At 48.5% G+C, this 19,648-nt stretch overlaps 1 protein-coding gene across 15 annotated transcripts in view; it reads left to right on the forward strand.

Annotated features, from left to right (window-relative positions):
- Window positions 1-19,648, forward strand: part of cep112 (centrosomal protein 112) — a 75,561-nt gene that overhangs the window by 15,920 nt on the left and 39,993 nt on the right. For all 15 annotated transcript variants that reach the window (XR_013451323.1, XR_013451322.1, XM_040191793.2 and 12 more), the window contains 10 exons: window positions 1,279-1,378; window positions 1,698-1,816; window positions 2,296-2,439; window positions 5,395-5,549; window positions 5,724-5,832; window positions 5,933-6,025; window positions 6,115-6,174; window positions 7,155-7,234; window positions 14,460-14,595; window positions 16,643-16,750. Coding sequence is in view for 13 of the 15 variants with exons in the window: in XM_040191793.2 (XP_040047727.2) it covers window positions 1,279-1,378; window positions 1,698-1,816; window positions 2,296-2,439; window positions 5,395-5,549; window positions 5,724-5,832; window positions 5,933-6,025; window positions 6,115-6,174; window positions 7,155-7,234; window positions 14,460-14,595; window positions 16,643-16,750 (1,104 nt within the window). In the remaining 2 variants the exon portion in view is untranslated. The remainder of the gene's footprint in view (window positions 1-1,278; window positions 1,379-1,697; window positions 1,817-2,295; window positions 2,440-5,394; window positions 5,550-5,723; window positions 5,833-5,932; window positions 6,026-6,114; window positions 6,175-7,154; window positions 7,235-14,459; window positions 14,596-16,642; window positions 16,751-19,648) is intronic.

Consider the following 19,648-nt stretch of genomic DNA (forward strand, 5'->3'; position numbering starts at 1 on the left):
GGGATCTGTCACGTCCCCGCTGCGACTTCCCTTTGCTGCCGCAGAAGCTTTTCATGAAAAGGACGGTTTTTTTTTAAACAGTCCTGATTTTCTCTCTACTTAAAGATGCCCATTGGTTCTTTGTATTTGACAAGAGACAGGATGACAGCTACCCCCCCTCTCCCCCCTCTCCCCCTTCCTCTAATTACATACAGATTGCAAGTTATGTCCGATTTAATTTCACCCAGTATTCCCTCTAATGGCTTCAAGGGGAAGTGATTCAGAGCCCCTCTGACGAGCCTGATGGAAGGTGGGCAAGCTGTGTTTAGTTTTAATGAGTCTCTTTACTGTATGAATAATGTATAGGTTGCTGAAAGCCTACTGGTCACTGTGGAGAAAGTAATGAGAGAAGTGTGTGTGTGTGTGTGTGTGTGTGTGTGTGTGTGTGTGTGTGTGTGTGTGTGCGCGTGCTGACTGTGGATCCGTGCTGTGTTTATATCTAAATGATTGAATAACCTCCGGTAAAGAAACCCATCTTTATGTTGTGTTTCTGATGTGCTAATGATCTGAGACAGTTTAATCCAGAAGGGTTGTTAATAACTATATTCCTAATTCTAATGACATTGGGATTCAATTACATTTGTGTATTTTTTGTTGTGAATCGTGGTTGAGTTTCACTGTGTTGTGTAGATTTATTTATTAATGCTAGCTTTCTAACTCCCAGATGTTGCAGGTGAGTTTCTTTGTTTCTCCAGTTCCCTCCTCTCACTGGTGATACTGGTTAGTCACGGATGGCCGGTTGGACCCCCCCCCTGCACCCTCCGCTCCCATGCATTAGGATGTCTTATAAAAGCCTAAATTGAGCCCCCTAAGAGCTTTCATTTCCCACGTTCTAGTGCACTCTCCGTGGCCCCCGACTGTGTTTCCCCGCCTTGCGCGGTGGAACCTTAAAAACACAAGCGCCCCTGGGCTGGACAAATGGAAGAAATGGTGTCCCTAAATGTTTGGCGACCTTGGCTCCAATCGCCCCGTCCTCCTTTCATCTCCCCCCGTCCCTTTCGCACAGAGAGGCCGACATGTTTGGCAAATAAGTGCACTCGCATAGAACAAAAATACTAGAAAGATAAAGTCTCATGATCTTTGGGACGGTGGTCAACGGAGATATAACCACTCTTACTTTCTGCCATTTCAGCCCGAATGTGTGTTTTATTCTGCCTTGTTGTTTGTTTGAGTAACACCAATGTCAATATGAATTCTAGTGTGAATTCAAAAAAAAAATGTCTCCCTCTCCCTCCCGAGATTCTGGACCGAAAGAATGGTGAGATCGAGGAGACTAAGAGCCTCCATCGGGCCAAGCAGAAAGAATCTGAGGAGACGATCCGTAAGCTGGAGAGGAAAGGTGAGAGGTCACGGGATTGCGGGGTTAACTGGAAGGATGTTTATAGTAGTGTCTCTGAACACTCTGAACAAATAGCCCCAAAAAGATACAACTGCACCAGAGGCCTCGCTGGTGTAGCGCGACGTTCTCCAGCTGTGCTGCCTAATCTTACATTTTTAAAATTCGTTTTATCTTTGCCTTACCTTTCTTTTGCTATTGTGGGTCACATGCATGATCATTGTACTAACATTGACTGACTGCCCGGGCATCAGCGGTCAGGGCCTCGGGGGTATGACTGCTCTCCCCGTGTTTGTGTTTGTGTGCGCGCGCCGCTGCACAGTTCAAAGTGTGACGCGGGAGTCCCAGGCGGCCTGCGAGAGCAGAGAGAAGCTGATCGCTGAGCTGAAGAAGACGTCGGATCAGAGCACCGACTCCCTGAGAAACGAGTGGGAGAAGAAGGTACGGGGAGGCGGGGGGGGAGAGAGGGTTGGGATGTCCTGCAGCCCTGAGCCCGGGGAAGGCCGTGTGATGTGTCAGGCAGACTCGGCCGGAAGCAGCCGAGCTTTGCTGTACTCTTTAGAAAAAAATCTATATTTATTCTGTCATGCTATGCTGAACTTAATGTGGGGTTTTTTTGCGCTGAAAAATGAATGTTCTCTGCACTGAGCAACTGGGTGTTTTTACTCCTGATGGTTCTAGCTAATCGAGCGCAATAAGATCCTAATGACGTACCTACTCATCTAAGGACCACTTCGCATGCAATGAGCTACAATTTTCCCATCGATGCGATCATTAAAAGAAACCAAAACATAATATGGCCGTAAACAAATGTGTTTAGAGAAACATTCAAAAAAAGAGACGGTGGCCAAAATGAAACGAACAAAGGTCCAGGGACACTGATGTGTGGCTGACGCAGAGTGCTTCTCTGCCCCCGCCAGCTGCACGCCGCCGTGACCGAGATGGAGCAGGACAAGTTCAAGTTGCAGACGAAACACACGGAGAACATCCAGGAGCTGCTGGAGGACACCAACCTCCGGCTGGCCCAGATGGAGGCCGAGTATATCGCCCGGTCCCGGGTTGCAGTGAGTACCGTGGGGCGGGGGTCTGTGCATTCAAGCCAGTTTAGTGTATAGGGGTACATTTTGAACTCATCCCAGACCTCGTGTAACTCGATTTAACTTGGATTAGTGCTCATGTTTATTCCACCCGCCGGTCGAGCTGCTGTTCGCTCGCTGCTGTTCAGGGGGATTCGTCTCTAGCAGCAGTAGGAGATTCAAGTGTTCGGGGCACTTGGTGTGGGCAGATTATTTCAAACACCGGACTTTCACTGGAACAGACAGGATTGTGGGTGGGGAGATGGTGGGTGCATTTTTTGCATGAAACGCCGGCCTGTTTTTATGCACGTGACTGACGTCTGTAAAACGGGCACCCATGTCGCTCCACGGCTCAAATGAAGGGAGACTTCCTGTAACCTTTGGGACGAGAATGACTCGCGTGTCTTACCGCTGTCATCTTTATAAAGGTCTTTGATGTGAATTAAACACACACACACACTCTCGCACACCTCCCAAAGCGACTGTCTCTTTGATGTCGTATGAAAGGGTTCAGGTTTTAAGTGGGATCGCGCACATTACACTAATGGGGGATCATCAACACCAGAGGCCGCCGGACCACATCTCCCCCTAAAGAGTACTGTTATTAGAGTCAGCATGCGGGGGGGACCCTCATACGTATCACACATCCAGGCGTATCGCTGCTGGCCTTAATCTGTCAGCAGCCCAATATTAAAAAGGCATCAAACACAGGACAGTGCAGGGCCGCTGGTGAGGCCCCTCTTTTAATAATTCAGGACAGACAAGGCCCCAGAGAATGAAAAGAGTTCCTGTCACTGGAAATTAGCCGCTGTCCGTTGGCCGTGAGTTTGGTCCGACGCACACACACACTCAGACGCACGCACACGTGGCTTCTATATGAAGTTCAAAGTGAACTTTATTTCAGGCGAGTTATGGCGGCACACTTGTTTGGTGGTCGGTGTCTCTCTAACCTTACGTCTTTAGAATAAATATTTCTCTGTGCTCAAGCTGAAGATATCCGCCTGAAGACCCGTGTTCCATGTTACATGATGCCACAAGCATCTACTTGTAGAATATTCACTCCTCCACGAATTTGACCCGGTAGCTCCAGGAGCTGTGAGCGTGAGGTTTGTACTGTCTATCTGATCTGCCTCTTGGTTTCAGGCCACTACTTCTCCTCTGCTCACTGTGAGGAGGAGACCTGGCAGCTAATAAAAAAAAAAGGTTCATACCCAGAACACAACGTGAAAAGAAGGTCGCTCGGGTTCACCGCTAAAGTATGCAAGCCAAGACAAGCGCCGATGGATGATTCATCTTTCGCCCCGAATAACGGTGAAATGAAGACTCTCCACCTGCCCGACTCTACCTGGTTAGGCTTTTATCCGACGCAGATCAGAGAGCTCACAGAGGGGCTTACGTGGATGTCAGATGGTGTTATTTTTGGACGCTGCCTCTGCTCGGGGCAGAGCCGACAGGGTGACGGAGTAGGTGTTTGAAAAGAAAGACAAGCCGCTATCTGCTAAGCTATTGCGCCATCCCAACTGCAGACGGTTTCCACGCATGTCCGTAGTCCGAACCATAGCGGGGATGTGATTAATATGCTTTTGTGGTAAGAGACGAGCTGTGAAGGATAAACCTCTCTCTTTTTTCTGTTGTCACGCCCGTGTCTGACCAACTTAAAGTTACCATTGTCTTAAAGATGTGTCGACCTTGGAAAACCGTATTTGTGCGTCAGCATTAGAAAAACTGGCGTAAACGTTGCACCATTAGTATTTTTGTGACAGTGCACAGTTTACTTTACTACTTTCTTCCTTCCTCCTGTCTCCTGTCAGCGGATCTCGTTCACTCCGCCCGTCCCGCTGGAGTTTAAAACCCGGCATTCATGCTTACACAAAGCCTCAGGAGATGAGTGATGCTGGCTGTCTCCCAGATACCGATAAGCAGTAAAAGTTCATCCACGAGTTTTTCAAAATGACATGTCCCCCCCCCCCCCCGACTTCAAAGACTTGTGTCCCCTTCTCGATCCCTTGACGGTTAGCAGAGCTCGTTACGTACCTCATGGAGCCTGCTCTTCACACCCTGTAATTCTCCTCCTAAAACACCTAATTATGGGACATGATTCCCCCCCCCCCCCCCCCATCTCCCCTCCCTCTGAGAGCATCCAGGTGTGCCCAGGTGGGTCGGGCCTCAGCGCTCTGGCAGGAGATGAGAACAAGCGCCCTCTCCGCACCGAGTGTGTCAGCACGCGTCCCGGCACAACACAGGCCCCCTTGTTCCTTCTTCGTTGCCTTAACCCGGCAGCCCTCCGCTCGCTTACACAAACGTCACTCACCGGGTGTCCCGCCAGGGCGCCGCTCTCGTACTCTGCTCCAAAACACGCCCCCCCCTCCCGCCCCCTGTCATCGCCTGGGCCGCTGTCATCGTCTAGATTGACTGGCGCGCTCCATCTTTAATCAGCGGGCCCCCGTCATCGCCCATTATCAGGCATTCCGTGCTGTGACAACCGCATGTATGCAGGGGGGGGGGACATCAAATCGGAAGGAGCCTGTGCACGTCGGCTGGTCTTTGATGGTTGTCTTTATTGAAAATTTGAATCCTGTTTGAGCTTTTCACGTTTTTCCAATGAAACAACCTGACTGCTGGTAATCATATATGTTATGGCTCCGCTGGAGGGATTAAATGAGATTAAATCCCTCCACTGGAGGGATCTGGTCTCAGCCATAACACATATGATTACTATGACGGTCCGAACGAGATGTTTTGGTTTCGGATCATAACCAAAAAATTTGATATCTTAAATGTGTCACTACGTCTTTCATTCCAAATATCTGAGAATAACTCGATGGTGAAGTCCGAGATGGCGGTCGGCTACGTCGCCACTCTCCCCGCACCTGTCTGGGTCTCCTCTGAACCCCCGCCGACTATTCTCAGACAAAGTTTGGTTTTGTGTTCTCCTCCGTCCAGGAGCAGACGGAGCGCGAGCTGCAGCTGCGGGTGAAGCAGCAGTCCGCGGAGGTGGAGAAGGGCAACGCGCTGCGTCAACGGATGGCTCAGGAGAAGGCCCAGTTGGAGACTCACGTCGTGTCCATCAGCACCGAGCTGCAGGAGGCCAACAAACGGTGTTTGTCTTAAATCACACATCAACCTGAGAAATCCTTTAAAACTGCTCAGACGGAGCTGCACGGGAAGGGACGGGGACCTTGTCGTTATTTAACTGGGTTGATGGGAACGGGTCAGCGTTTGTGCCAACCACACGGTCCTGCTCTCTGACCCCCCCTCCCACTCCCCCACAGAAACGCGCTCCTGCAGAAGGAGAAGGAGCAGCATGAGCAGGAGCTCCGAGTCCATTATGACACCCAGCTGAGCCGCTTGCATCAGGAACACGATCTGTCTGCTGCTAAGGTCCTAGATCGTCTCGACCGCTCTTTCTCTCTCTCTCTCCAAAAGATGCATTGGTACCGGTGAGGTTTTGATCAGTTTCCTCGATGTTCCTCTCCTCCAGTCCTCCGAGGTGATGGGCGACTTGGAGAAAACGGTTGCGGCGCTCAAGCAGCAGCTCTCGGACACTCAAAGCCGAAGCCATCAACAAGTCAAGGTACGTTTTTAATGCGTACCTTCTTCTCTATTTGTAACTGTGGCAGCACGAGGGCATTCAATGTGTATCTTTCACCTGCTTCCTTCCAGGATCAAGAGACGCAGTTTCAGCTGGAAACGGACAAAGTGCGGATCGACTGTGAGAAGAAGGTAGCGTGAGGGGGGGGGAAAGACCTCCGATCCGCTGTCGTCGCGTTGAAACAGCCCTGGACGCAGCTATTACGGTCAAGTGGAGATCAAAGGCCGTAGTCGCGCGTTCCTTTTTCGTCCCCCCCCCCGCTTTAATGTCTGGTCTCGTAAAATCAGGGCAGTGATTAACGAGTAGATGAAGGACTGGGCAAAGAAGAAAGGGGCAAGAAGCGTCATTTAGCATAAAAGTTCTAAAGCGACGAAAGTTGAGAAGTTCTAAGAAAATCGGAATAAACTTTGTAGAGCCAAACAAGCGCGTTCAAAGGAGTCATTTCCCCCATTGAAGTAACTGTCAGTGTTCGCTGGGCCTGCACTTAATTGCCTTTTTACTTTTGGGGGACCGTCTTCAAAGCCACGGAGCAGCTGTAAACCGCCCAGCGAAGAGACCGGTCTTAGAAACCTGAGCCAGACCAGACCGGTCCGAGCCAGACTTCACGTAAGGTGAAAGTTTAGTTTTTAAAGACCTGCTGCACCTGGGTCATCTTCAAAGTGCCATAGTTGCGGCAGGGCCGTTACCCCCAGTAGACGGGGGCCCCTCTTGGCTGAGACACCTGCAAGAACTTAGCGGGCCTTTGTGCAATTCAGGGTCGGGGAGGATTTCATTTAGGCTTCTCTGAAAGAACGTCAGGAGTTTTGCGTGTGTGTTTTTTTTCGTCAGTCGGTGCTTTTTCCCGCCGGGAAAGATTCCCCCTCCCCGACTGAGACACATGACACAGACCAGAGTATCTGGATGTAACCGGGGCCCATATGGCTGCCACAGGTCCAGAGTGAGAGGCCCCTCTGAGGGGCTCACACGGTACTTTTGATGGGGTGATGGAGAGAAGAGACGAGGCCAGATGCACACGGTCACAGACACGGGAGTTCTGTTGAGTGATGTTTGATGGTGTCTGCATGTGCACTCACCTCCACCTCCACCTCTCTCTCTCCCTCTCTCACTTTAGGTTTTGGAAATCCAAAATGAAGCAGAGAAAGAGAGAACTGAAGGGAAGAGGAAGATGGCCAAACTTGAAGATGCACTCAGGTACAAGTGGTAATTGCTGTGGTGGTGAGTTCAAGGGTCACAGTGAACGCCGTTAAAGCTGAACTTAAGTGAGATAGATGTGGCGTATTTCCCATGTCTCAGCGTTCATCCGGCATTTATTTATTTATTGCCGTGACAGATGAAGCAACAAGCAGGCCGTTACGTATCGGGTCATACATACAAGCCAACATTAACACAACATTTGAGCCTTCACTTATTGGAGAGTTGTTTGTCTCGTGATTTGGAGCCTTTGATCCTACTAACAGTGTGCATGAATTGAAGGTCTTAAAAAAAAAAACAGCAGAGAGAAGTCCTCTCAATCAAAGACTTTAACAGGAAACAACCAGTGCCGTACGGGGCCCTGGTGCTGGGTGTCAAGCAGATTACAGTTCACCTGACGAACTGGCCAAACAAACACGACTCCTGGCCCCCGGTTATACGCAGCCAGGGTGGGTCCCGGTGCCTTCAGCCTCCTTGAGAAGTTGTCCCCTCTTTGTCCCAGTGCGACAGCAGCCGCAGAGCCGCTGGGTCCGAACCGTAACCGGCTGAGCGTGGCTGTATTTATTCTTATTTTTCCTCCTCAGGTCCCTAATAAACACTTTGCGTGTCAACCAAAGACTTAAAGTGTCCCTCTATAAAGCGAGGAGAGCTCGTGCATGAAGCTGCAGGACGGGGGTTGTCATTGCTCTCCCTTTTTTGGGTTTCCGTCTGTGGGAAACAATGGGGGAAAGTCATTTTGCAATTTTGTGGCATTCGGTTTGCCGCATCAAGATGGCAAAGGGACATTGATGGTTGTGCCTGCATATTGTTTGCGTTTGTCATCCTCAGCTCGGCAACAGAGGACAAGCTTAAACGCAGCAGGCAGATCCGTTTGTGCATGAATTATCCCTTGTTGTTGGTATCAGTAACGAGACAGCCATTTCCCCGTTTAGTGCTAAACACTGCAAGTAGCCCGTCGGGCTCTCGGCTAATTAAGTACTCAGACGCCGCACACACGCACGCACACAATCAGCAGTTTGATGTCTACCTGCCCGTCGTCGTGACAACACTGATGGCCTTTAGAGGGGATCCAGGGGAACTTCAAAGGCCGCATGCAGGGGTGTGTCTGTGTGAAGATGGGTGATGAAATTAAACGAGTCGTACCGCTCGACATGCCCTCCAGATACTGCGTGGTATGTGCGCTGTGTTATGATGAGTGTTGACCCACAAACTCGGCTTTATAAAATCCGTTTTGCCGTGTCCTTTATAGGACTGAGGATGAACGTGTCTGTTAGTTTATGTTATGGTTGTTTATGTCCAGCACATAGAGCTGTAACCACACCCCTTTCCTTTCCACGGTTTACGCCCACTCTTTATTTCCATCACGCTGTCCTGCCATGCAAATGAGCATCGCTGTCTCAATTTCAGATCTATGTCTGTGTTACTATAGCAACAACAACAAAGCTGCGAAGAGAACAAGTTTCTCCCCATTTCTTTCATTGCAATGAGCCTCAGATCATTTCAGGGCATTAGCATAGAGGTGGAGAGATGCACCACAGAGGGAGGGGGAGGGGCGGGGGGGCGCTCATCTGAGGAACAGCTTTCCTGCGTTATTCAACAATGACCTCCAAATCCAAAGTATAAAAACATCGGGAAATCATCAGAATATTTAAAGCAGAGCGGTATGACAGCCTGCCCACGAAGACGCCATCGCACACATTTTTTCATCCGTTCCGGTCCCGCTTCCTACTGCTTGGCCCCCCGAGCCGGCTCTATTAAAACCACAGGGCTGCCCAGGTGCCCTGACCGCGTCTCAGCAGCCACTTCTGACTCACTTTGAGCGGAGAGCGTGGCCCCCCCCCCTCGCCCCCCCTCCACCTTATAGGAAGGGACGAGTCGTTGTGTGTCGCATTTACAACTCTCTCTCTCTCTCCTCCAGTCAGGATCTCAAATTAAAAATCCCTGCAGTTCTCCCATTGTTTAAATGTTGTATTGTTTTTTTGTAAAGGTGCCTGAAAGGAAGTCGCTGTTTGATTTAGGGATCGGCTCTTGACACAATCGTTGTGGTGACGAAGGGTCACGGTTCTTCAGCTCTTAATGGTCTGGCCCGGGTGCCGTTGGTAGTGTTTGTGTACACGCCTTCCCACATGCTGCCATGAGATAGGGCCACCTCGGGCCCTCAAAGGTGTGGGATGAATCCACCAGGCTTTCATGTTAGTTTGTGTGTGTGCACATGCAAAACCATCCGTGGGTGGGTCCGTCCGTCTGTCTGTCTTTGAAGTGGTCTTATCTTTCTGCGCATTCCTCTCCCATGACGGCAGGGAAGGAGGGGTGCGGGTTGTCCTGAGAGGGACCCGTGGCAGCAGAGTCAGTGTTGAGGAGCAGGTGGAGGAACGGATCCCGACTATTGAAGAGCTTCACCGGGGCTCGATATTTACTCCCATGGCAACCGCTGGGATTGGGGGGGGTATGGAGGTGTGTAAGGGGCCAGTTCGATACGACGGAGCTGACAACGTGTGAATGTACACGTAAATGCAGAGGTTTGACCTTTTGGGCAAAAAGGTGTTTCTAGTGCACAGAAGTAGTGGTGTAATGGCATCCTGAGAGAGCAGAGGAACTAACCGTAGTTTGTGCTTCTCTGTGCTTTGATGGAGGCTGCTCGCATTCAGCACTCGTAGCTACGGCAACAAAAAGATAACATGCAGTGAATCGCTGATGTCCCGAGAGATGAATGTGTATGTGTACAAAGACGGCAGAAGCTCACACGGGGAGGACGGGTTCTGTTGCCTGAACCCAACAAAAGGTGCTTCCTCTGCGGTACCCGTACGTTAATAGACGATTTTGACGGATTTTGCATATTTTTTGTATTGATACGTCTTTAGAACTAGCGCGCGAGGACTGCTCCGCTCCCCGGCATGCGGCCTGCATGCATTGACTGCGAGGAGGCGGGGCTTCCCAGCACAGGGACGTATATGGAACTACTTTGGCTACGTTACATAGCCATGTAAATGCCCTGTCGGCACCATGTGGTTTTCATTGATATCTTAATATATTAATCTCTAATATTAATGCCATTTGTTAAGTGCTGAAAAAGTTGGGCAGGAACAAGCAGGTTAAAAAAGGTTACATCAGATGTTTTATTTATTACTATAGTAGGTAAATATAACCGTATCGTATTTGTGGTATATTGTATTCATGGCAGGCATTGTGTTGAAGTCATCATGTTCGTATCGTGACAACCCTAGCCGCAAGTGTTGTCAGTATGTCTGTGAATATTGAATTTAATGGACAGATAATGAGGCACATAAGTTATTAGCTACCCTGACGGCTCTAATTTGTCCCGTCAGTCTCGCATCCCTTAATATGTGATCGCCTGATTGAGTTTTGGACATTTGCATATCATGATGTAACGTCATTAAATTCCTCACAATCTCAACGTGATTGTCACACTTAACCAAATATGACGTTTATTTCATGGAACCAGTTCACTTGCAAACGCGCACTGACAGTATTATTACGGTTAATTCATGCACTGAAACAACTCAATCGGGTGGGATTGTCTTTAGGGCTTTCATTGTCTCAATAACGAGCTTCCATGTTTGGGATATGCAAATAGAGTATGTTTACTGCAGGGACTCGTGCCTAGTTGATTTAGCGTTGTGCTGCCGTCTGCATAATTCATGAATCCAAATAGCATCTAAATGCACGGCGGAAGGAAGAAAAAGCACGTTCCAAACCATGAGTAAGCTCTCTCCCCCTCTAGTAAAGAAATATCAAATACCAGAACTGAGCTGTTTTAAAATGTGAGACAGAAATGCACTATGTTTTGTTTTTTTTGTACGCCCACGTGTTTATGCACCCACACTGCTCACTTATGGGGCGCCGTTTGTAATATGTTGCACGTTCTAAAATCCTGCGCAGTTTTGCTACATTTAGCATTATCATATGCAACACGAAAAAGCACGACAATATTCACATGTCACTTTTTCAAACATTTAGAGAGAAATTGATGTACATTCATGCAATAACTTTTCCAAGGATAATGTTTGGCGGTAACAAAGTTGTTATAAAAAATAATGTAAATGTTAAATGTTAAATCTCCCCATACTCATTAGGGTGTTTAGGTGGCTTCGACACCCTAACAGGAGGGAAAGTCACTCCCTCACCCCTGGTGCTGTTGCCAGCGGAGAGCATCAGCGTCATCGCGTGTGTCGATGAATGACCACCGCGCTAAGCCCCTCCCGCTTCAGCATCCGTGATCCAATACACCCAACCTTCCTTTCAAATGTAGCTAAGCTATGCATTTCTTTTGAAATTATCTCAAGATAGTAAAAAAAAAATAAAAATAAAAAGACCATCTTTTACAAATTGTTAAAAAAACAAACATTACATAGACCAAATGGAACCAGGAATGTGGTGTTGGTGATCTTAAGAGTTTTCTTAAGGGTTTCTGTTTCTGACTGGTTCATTGTTCCACTGTAAGTCGACAGGAACGGTATAAATAGTTATCTAAGAATAAGTAATTGTGTGATGTTAGTTTTTGAGAGAGGCTGGTGACTGATGACTGGCAAGCCGTGATGCCAGTGTGGGAGACGGATTTGCTTTTATATCTTGAGATGAAATCCTGTTCATAAACAGGCCACATTTGCAGGCTGTTTTCCAGCCATGAAGCGGTTTTCTACATTTCATTCTCTCTCTGGTTTTAATATCTTGTCCTTGTGCTGTTCACTCTTGTGTCTTTGCTTATTTGTGGTCTGTCTCTTATTCTTCGTCTGTTGTTTCTGCCTTTTTTTTTGTTGGTTTTGTTCTCCCCACCCCCCCTTTTTCTCTTTCACCGGGAATGAAAACCAAGCGTGTTTTATTTTTCTTCACAGGGCGCTGAATATTTCAGTTTTGCATTTTCTCTCCTTTATGTGCTCCTTTTTTTTTCTCTCTTTTTTTTCACAGGCCCTTTGATGTGTCTGTGGATTCGTTATCATTCCGTTTGGATGAGCTCACAGAAGCAGATGCGCGCACACACACACCACGTGCACACACACACACACACACACACACACTCTTCCTACGCGGGAGTCATCCGCATGCAAGCGTGCATTCAAGTCTGTTTGTCAGTCTTTTCCATCCGCTGCTCCAACCACATCACAGCCCATAACGTTCTTAAATACTCCACTCGCGTGAAAATAATGTTTGCATCAGCAATTACAGTTGCCTTTTGTGTGCATTGACTTTAATGTGCACTCTTGCACATACAGTACGTTTATGTAAATGTCCATGTACAGTAGGTTCCTTGTCTCCTTATATCCAGCAGTGTGTGGTTCGGGCAGTCCGGGGAAAACGCCGGCATCCCAGCAGCCCTCCTGCCCGCCTGCCAGGCGGCCGGGTGGCGGAAGCTCCTTCACCCCGTGAAGCACAAACACTCTTCTCTCTCCTCGCCTCCTTCCCTTCATCCACTTTAAACCGCCGTTTGGGCATTGAGGGATGGGAGGACTTCCTCTTTAGCGAAAGGCACATCTTTAATTTGATCCTCGTCTCCTTCCACTTTTCCAACCAGAGATCCATTTAAAGCCAACGGGGGCCGCCCTGGCGCTGGCACCCCTGTCCTTCCTCTACCCTCGCCGCTTCTGCCCGCCTGGCCTCCCTGACTCCTTTTTTTTTTTTCTCCCTTTTCTCGGTCCTCTCATCTCACCGTCAGTGCTCTGTTATTGACGGTGACACGCTGTCTACCTCTGTCTTGTGACCACGCCCACGCAGGCAGTTATTCTCATAGGGAGGGCCCGAAAGGTGCCATGTTTTCACCTGCCGGCTTGGGGTCGGGAGGAGAAAACCTTTCCGTGTCCTCTGAGGCTCCTCCAGCTCCAGCTGAGACGTAGTTATTTCCTCGAGTTGTCAGTCGCACAAAGAGTGTGTGAGTGTGTGTATATACACACACATTCATTTCGGCTCTGCCTTGGAAGTTTTTTTTTTTTTTAAGTTTGCTATTTCTGTGACATCCTCTTTTCCTCCCTTCCTCTGTCTTTTTCCATCTTTAGTCTCCTTCGAACCTTTTGTGTCTGTCTGAGCCCGGAAGGCAGTCGTGCAACAAGACTGATTAATAATTACAGAGTACACAAAATTGTGAGAGAGAGAGAGAAAAAAGATTCTTTGTCGTTTGATGTCCGACATGAGAGAGACCAAAATTACAAAGCGACAGAAGACTATAAAGAGGAGAGAAAGCTTGCACATTCCTTTCTCAGTCCTCTGCTTCTTCTCTTGCTTTTTCTCATATTTCTGTTCCTCTCCACTGACTTCTTTTTTTGTCTGCTTGTTTGATGTTCTATCTTGATAATTTGAGAATGTGTGTGTGTGTGTGTGTGTGTACGCTCCGGCAAAGACTTGTTATTTCTGCTGATGCGGTTTTGTTTTTGTATGGTGCACGTGTGTTCTCAGTACTGCCCGCTATGCTTTCATCACTGTGTTAATGAGCCGTGCCCCTTATGAATTGTAAAACATAGACACAAGACACACACATACACACACACACACACACTTGCCGATCCTGCGTTGTCAAATGGAGATAAATGTGTGGAGAATATGTGCCGTCCTCCTCCACCTTCTCCTCCTCCGCCCGCCATGGGCATGTTGTAATTGTGGTTTAAAGCCCGCCCCCTCCGGCCAAACCTCCATTCTCCTTCCCGCTGGTCTGTCTGTGGGGAATAATTAAACATTTAATGAGCGTTAACTTACAAAGGGCGCCCGAGAGACGCGCACACACACACAAGAACACACACCTCAAATCTTTTTTTGCAACACTAACACTCATTTAACTATGAGGTACACATTTCAGTCTCAGGACATGAGTATATGATCTCAGTTTCACTGTATGTTTAAGCAGGTGAATTCACATTCATTTAAAATGTACAAAAAAATAACATTGCTTTGCTCCGTTCTTTTTGTCCGTCTGCTGCTTGTTACTACCGTGTGTGTGTGATGTCGCGCTTCCTCCTCCTGCGACTCTGTGACCCCCACATTTGCCGTCCTTGGCTTACTTGCACGGTTACTATGAGAGTCGGGGTCCCCGGGACGGCATTTTTGCCACCATGGCCGACACATATGGTGGCGGCTTGTAACAAACTGAACTACTCCTCTCTTCTCTTTTACTTTGGTTTAAAAAAAAATTAAAAAAGCCCCCATTAATCCCCGCTTCCTTGTCATAGCGCTCATGGATTTCCTCATCCGTTCTCTTTGTGGCTGTGTTTGTGGTTCAAAGGGAGATGGAGAGCCAGCTGGACCGGGCCAGAGAGAGCCAACGGCAGCAGCTCCAGCAGGCGGACGCGGCCCTGGAGCAGTTCAAGAAGCAGGTGGAGCTCAGCGCTGAGAAGACCTACGCGAACATGAATCTCCAGGTCTGACACACACACACACACACACACACACAGGCATCGGTAGTATATTAGCCAACGCGTAGTACTCATGCACAGCTGTTTCCCATCACAGGTATGCATGCTTTCCATCGGCCTCTAATCACAACGCACATTAGCACATGTTTGGTTTCCTGTTGAGTGGCAAATACAGATGCACTTGTAGCCGGCTCCCTTTCAGCTTCAGCTCCACCACAAAGAGAGTGAGCTGTTTGACAAGCAGTAACCGAGACAATCAGCGCACACACACACACACACACATTTTTGCGGTTGCAGAGACACAGCCTGACCACAGATGCAACAGGGCGCCGCGCTGGCTGCGCTGGAATTCCTCCGCACGTCTGTGTGTGCGTGTGTGTGTGTGTGTGTGTGTGTGTGTTGTATTGACGAGGTCACACCGAGATGAGTTTTCGTCTCTGATTAGTGACGTTTTTGTGCAAAATGAGTCCACACAAGTCCTACTGAAGGAAAAGCGCTTTGCGTGGGCGTCGATTGTGCCTGATTGCTTTGTGGGCACACACGGCAACCTTTGACCCCCCCCCCCCCCCTCCCACCCTCTTCCTCCCACTGGAGAGAATTCCAAAATCGTTGTCGTATTGACAACTCTGGAGCCAAGATCTTATGGAAAATGGCACTCTAACTACAACGTGTTGTTGACAGACGGAACTTTGGTCTCCTTCCTTGGTTGTTTCTGCTTCTCAAATGCATGTTGTTGTTGTTTTTTAAACAGGGCGGGAAGTGATATCATCCTCCCTCGGTGCTCGGAAAATGTCTGAAGTGCGGGATTTTCCCCTCATCTTTCTCCTCCTCTCTTTTCCTGTTCTCGTTTTTCCATCCCATGCTCTCTCCCATCACACCCCTGGCATCCCGATTTGACTTTATCCTCAGCCCACATCAAAGCCGAGAGAGCAGCAGTCTCTTCTGCATCCCTGTCATCCTCCCACCCTTCTTTGCTCCATTACATTTATCCTGCGAAGGCTTTAAAGGCGCCGAAGAATTTCTTTACTCTTTTCCTTCCTCCATCCCTCCATCTCTTCATCCTCTCTTTATCTGCAGACTGAGTTTTACTGAGTGCTCTTAAAAGGACTGTTCTGGATTGGGTGGGGGGGAGAAGCACTGCCCGGAATCAAATCTGCGTGCTTAGTTCAGAGGAGGCTTCAGCATTTTAAATAGATTAATCACAACACTTTCAGCGTTTACACACAGCATAGCAAAGATACAATGTCCCTACAGTAAGTTCCTCACTTTTGTCACCTGTAAAGCAAATATGAAAGTGGTAGGCAGCACTGGTTTGGATAAATAGCAGTAACAATAGTATTTTTCATAATTGAAGCCTATTATAATGTCATAGTTTGATTTGATTTTTCAATACACAGACGTGCTGTAATAGTAATATCATTAAGATCAGATGACACGCATCAGATGGCTGTTCATTAACAGGAAACAATATATAATCCACAGCGCTGTGCAATCAGTGTCTACGTTGCATTGAACCGAGTGCTTTTGCATTTACATTTTGGTGAGAAGCTCGTTCCTCTTTGAGGAGTCTTGATGCCAGCGAGGCCACACCTGTGATCAAGCTCTTCTTGATTGACAGGTGGCATGTGGCAGGTTGGGTAGAACCATCCTGGTACTTTTGACTGGATGCTCATTCATTTTTTTAATTTATACTCACATACCCACTTGAGCACCTTTTATTTTACCAAATGGTTGCACCTTCCCCCATTTGAGAACCACTGGTCCAGTTGAAGGCCGCACAAATATTAGGTGGAAAGTGTCCACCTAATATTTGTGGGACGGTTGGTTTGTCCCAGGGCTCTTTTATTTTTTATTTTTTATTTTTTGAAGAATTTCATGGATTCCTCTTTTTGCCTTTGGGGCCCTTCACTGCTCTGCCTGAGTCCTCTTTGCCAAATGTAGATCATTAAAAATCCCATTTCATTGTTTTATTGCATCAGCACAAACATTTAACTGTGTATGAAAAGCTGAATTATTGTGTGTTCTCCTGCCTCTATTCTCCCCGTGCATCTAGATGGAGAAGGTGGAGGAGGACCTCATTCGTTCCAAGTCCCTGAGGGAGAAGCAGGCCAAAGAGTTCTCCCAGCAGCTTGAGGCACTCAAACAGAAATACGAGCAGCAGGTCCGTACGAGCCTCGACGTTTCTCTCCATCTGTCTGCCGTGTGTTTGTCAACATAAACCTGCTCGTACGGAACTTCGCTTCTCCTCCCACGATGAAGCCGCTCCCGCGCCCCTCGTCGTCCCCGTCACACAGGTTTTTATCTTTTCTCCATCGCCGTCGGACGCTCGGCCCGAGGGGCCCGACAGTCATTCCGGTTCTCCTCCACATCTGCTCCCCCGCCCGGGTAAAATCTCATGATGAGGGACACGCTTTAGATTGAGATTGAACTGCTAATTGAAAACGGACGCGGTCTGCATAGCATGTGTACCACTCGTCTTCGATTGGGAGTCTAGAAAGCCTTTTCACTTCTAATCCGACTCCAGCCCGCTGATAAGAGGTCATCTCTGGTGTGGAATCGGATTCAATTAAAACACAAATGGATATTTTCGGGGGCAGCCAGTCTCATGGTCAGTTCTTATTTGGAAGAACTCCGTTAACCTCAGCAAATGGGATTTTTTATTTCATCCCTCCAGCTGTATACTTTTAACCATCTGATTGATATTTTTAGACAGAATTTGTACTCCAACCTAAAGTTGAAATTTATCTTTCCACTTAAGATCATGTTGTCCTGCTTTGTTTGTGTAACTTGTTTGCAACGATACAACAGGTGTTTTGTTCGCTAGTGAAAAGCCTAAAATCATATTACAACGTATATAAGATAGAAAAGTTGGCTTAAAACAGCTTTACAGTTGGGTATTTAATCAGAAGTACATCAGGCAAAATAATCGAGTGTGTTGTTTTTCAGCCCTGCGTATCCGCTTATAATGGCACCATTTGATGAGTTAAATTCTTGGATTCTTCCTTTGAAAGAATTTGAGAAACTGCAGCAGTGACTCGTGTCTATTTCCCATCTGCATCCCTGGCATGATTGTTTTCCAGCGGGCCGTTAATCGGCATGCTAACACTCATCTCCAGGCCAGATGAAGTCTGCACCGTGTGTAATTCGCTGAAGATTTGCCATATGAAGATAGAAGGCAGGTGTTATTTCCAAGGAGGGGAGAAACGGCTCCTGGTGATTGATTTGCTCCATGACTTCTGGTTGTAATTAGAATAAAATGTAAACACTTTCAAAAGATTCAAATAGGATTTATGATGTGTTCACCAAAAACTAATTCAACGAGAGAAAGTGGGAAATTACTTTCTTTTTTTTTCTCTTCTTTTTTTTTAGCTCCATCTGCAAGCGTGTGTAGTCATAGAAATGCGAGAATGCCTCCTTAAAGCTTGAAACCATTGTACGCGTATCCAAAAAGACATTTTCATGCCTCCATAATGATCCGGTAACTGAGAATTCATCGGCGTTTTGAGTGGCAACTCCAGTGTGTCGCTCCGAGGTGTCATGAATTCCATCTCGTGTAGAAAAACAGGAAAGTAATCAAAGCAGTTCAGGAGAAAGTGAAGCGCCGATTATCGTCTGCCGCCGCCCCCAGTGTGTGTGTGTGTGTGTGTGTGTGTGTGTGTGTGTGTGTGTGTGTGTGTGTGTGCGTGTGTGCGTGTCTGTGCGCGTCGGGCGGGTTGACAGTTGAAACCGGCTACGCAGGGCGGGCAGCTCGTCAGGCGGGCTTTTGTCTTGAAGATAAAAACACATAGAGACCAAAGGGCCCGTCTCCGGGATGATGTTGATGTGCCGTGAGCGACGCAGCTGGGAGGGGAGGGAAACAACGACAACATTCATCTGCACGCTCACTCATGATTATCCATTTATAATTAGTTATTGGGAGCATCGTTGCGTGCTTTAACTTTGTTTACGCAGACACACCCACAGAAGCATGAGCACGGGTACTTTGTGTGGACGCGCTCGCCCAGGAAGGATCGGTGTCACAAGATTGCCGGGGGGTCAAGTTTGTCCATTCAGATGCTCACAAAGGAGCGTTCCCTCCAGGGCGACTTCAAGGAGACGTGAACAAAAGGGAACCATGTATGAGGGACTTGTTTTCCGGACGCCACCGTAAGTCGTTACGGAGCTCCGACCCATTGACGCAGGAGTGATGTAGGGAGGTCAAACGGCTGGTCTGGGGTTAAGGGGAATCCCTAAACCGTCCTCCTCGAGACGTTTGACTGTGACAGAGTATGTGGACAAACCTCGGGCTGAGATGAATGCATCCAGCCGGGCGCCGCTCGCCGGCCGCCTTTGGTTCAGATCTCTCAGCGTGAGGCCCGTCCTTCCTCCATCTCTCCCGTCCTTCCCGCCCCAGCCCCGGCCTCCCCTGCTGAGACCAGACGGGGCTTCTGTTCAGCTCTCCTCCCCACCCTCCTCCTTCCCCCGGGGCCTGAAAGAAGCCCATTACCTCACTGTCTTGTCTCAATGCGATCCACACACACATGCACACACACACACACGCTCTCTCACAACCATGTCAGGGCGGCGTTGGCGGGTGTCGTGCTGTGCAGTAACACCCGGTGCCCCACTGCGTATCCGTGGCACCAAGCTGTGCCGCAGAGCGCCTCAGTCTTCCCTCACCAACGCCACGGCGGCCCCTTTAAGGATGGCAGCACCCAGCATCCTCCGCTGCACGCTGGCGCCCTGTGATGTCACAGGGTCCGCTCTCTGTCATCTCTCCTCCGTCTTTTTGCTTTAGCTGATTTTCTTTTCTTTTTTTTAACCACAATGGATCTATCTTTCCAATTCTTCGCGTTCCACCCCAGACCCCCTCCAGCTCTCCCCCCCAAAAAGCCCTGTGATCCGGCAAACCGGAGCGAACAGTAAGCCACGATGTCATGTGGGAAGAGAAGCCTGTGGAATGCACCGTGGACAACAATCGGCATCGCCGGTGGGAGACGTGGCCCCCACCCTAACGGACCTCTGTGCTGTTCCCGATTGTTCTGAGAAAATTGCATCGTGTGAGTTACGTTGAGGGGCG

Source organism: Gasterosteus aculeatus, chromosome 11 (genome assembly GCF_964276395.1).
Source record: "Gasterosteus aculeatus chromosome 11, fGasAcu3.hap1.1, whole genome shotgun sequence".
In the NCBI taxonomy this organism is placed as follows: Eukaryota; Metazoa; Chordata; class Actinopteri; order Perciformes; family Gasterosteidae; genus Gasterosteus; species Gasterosteus aculeatus.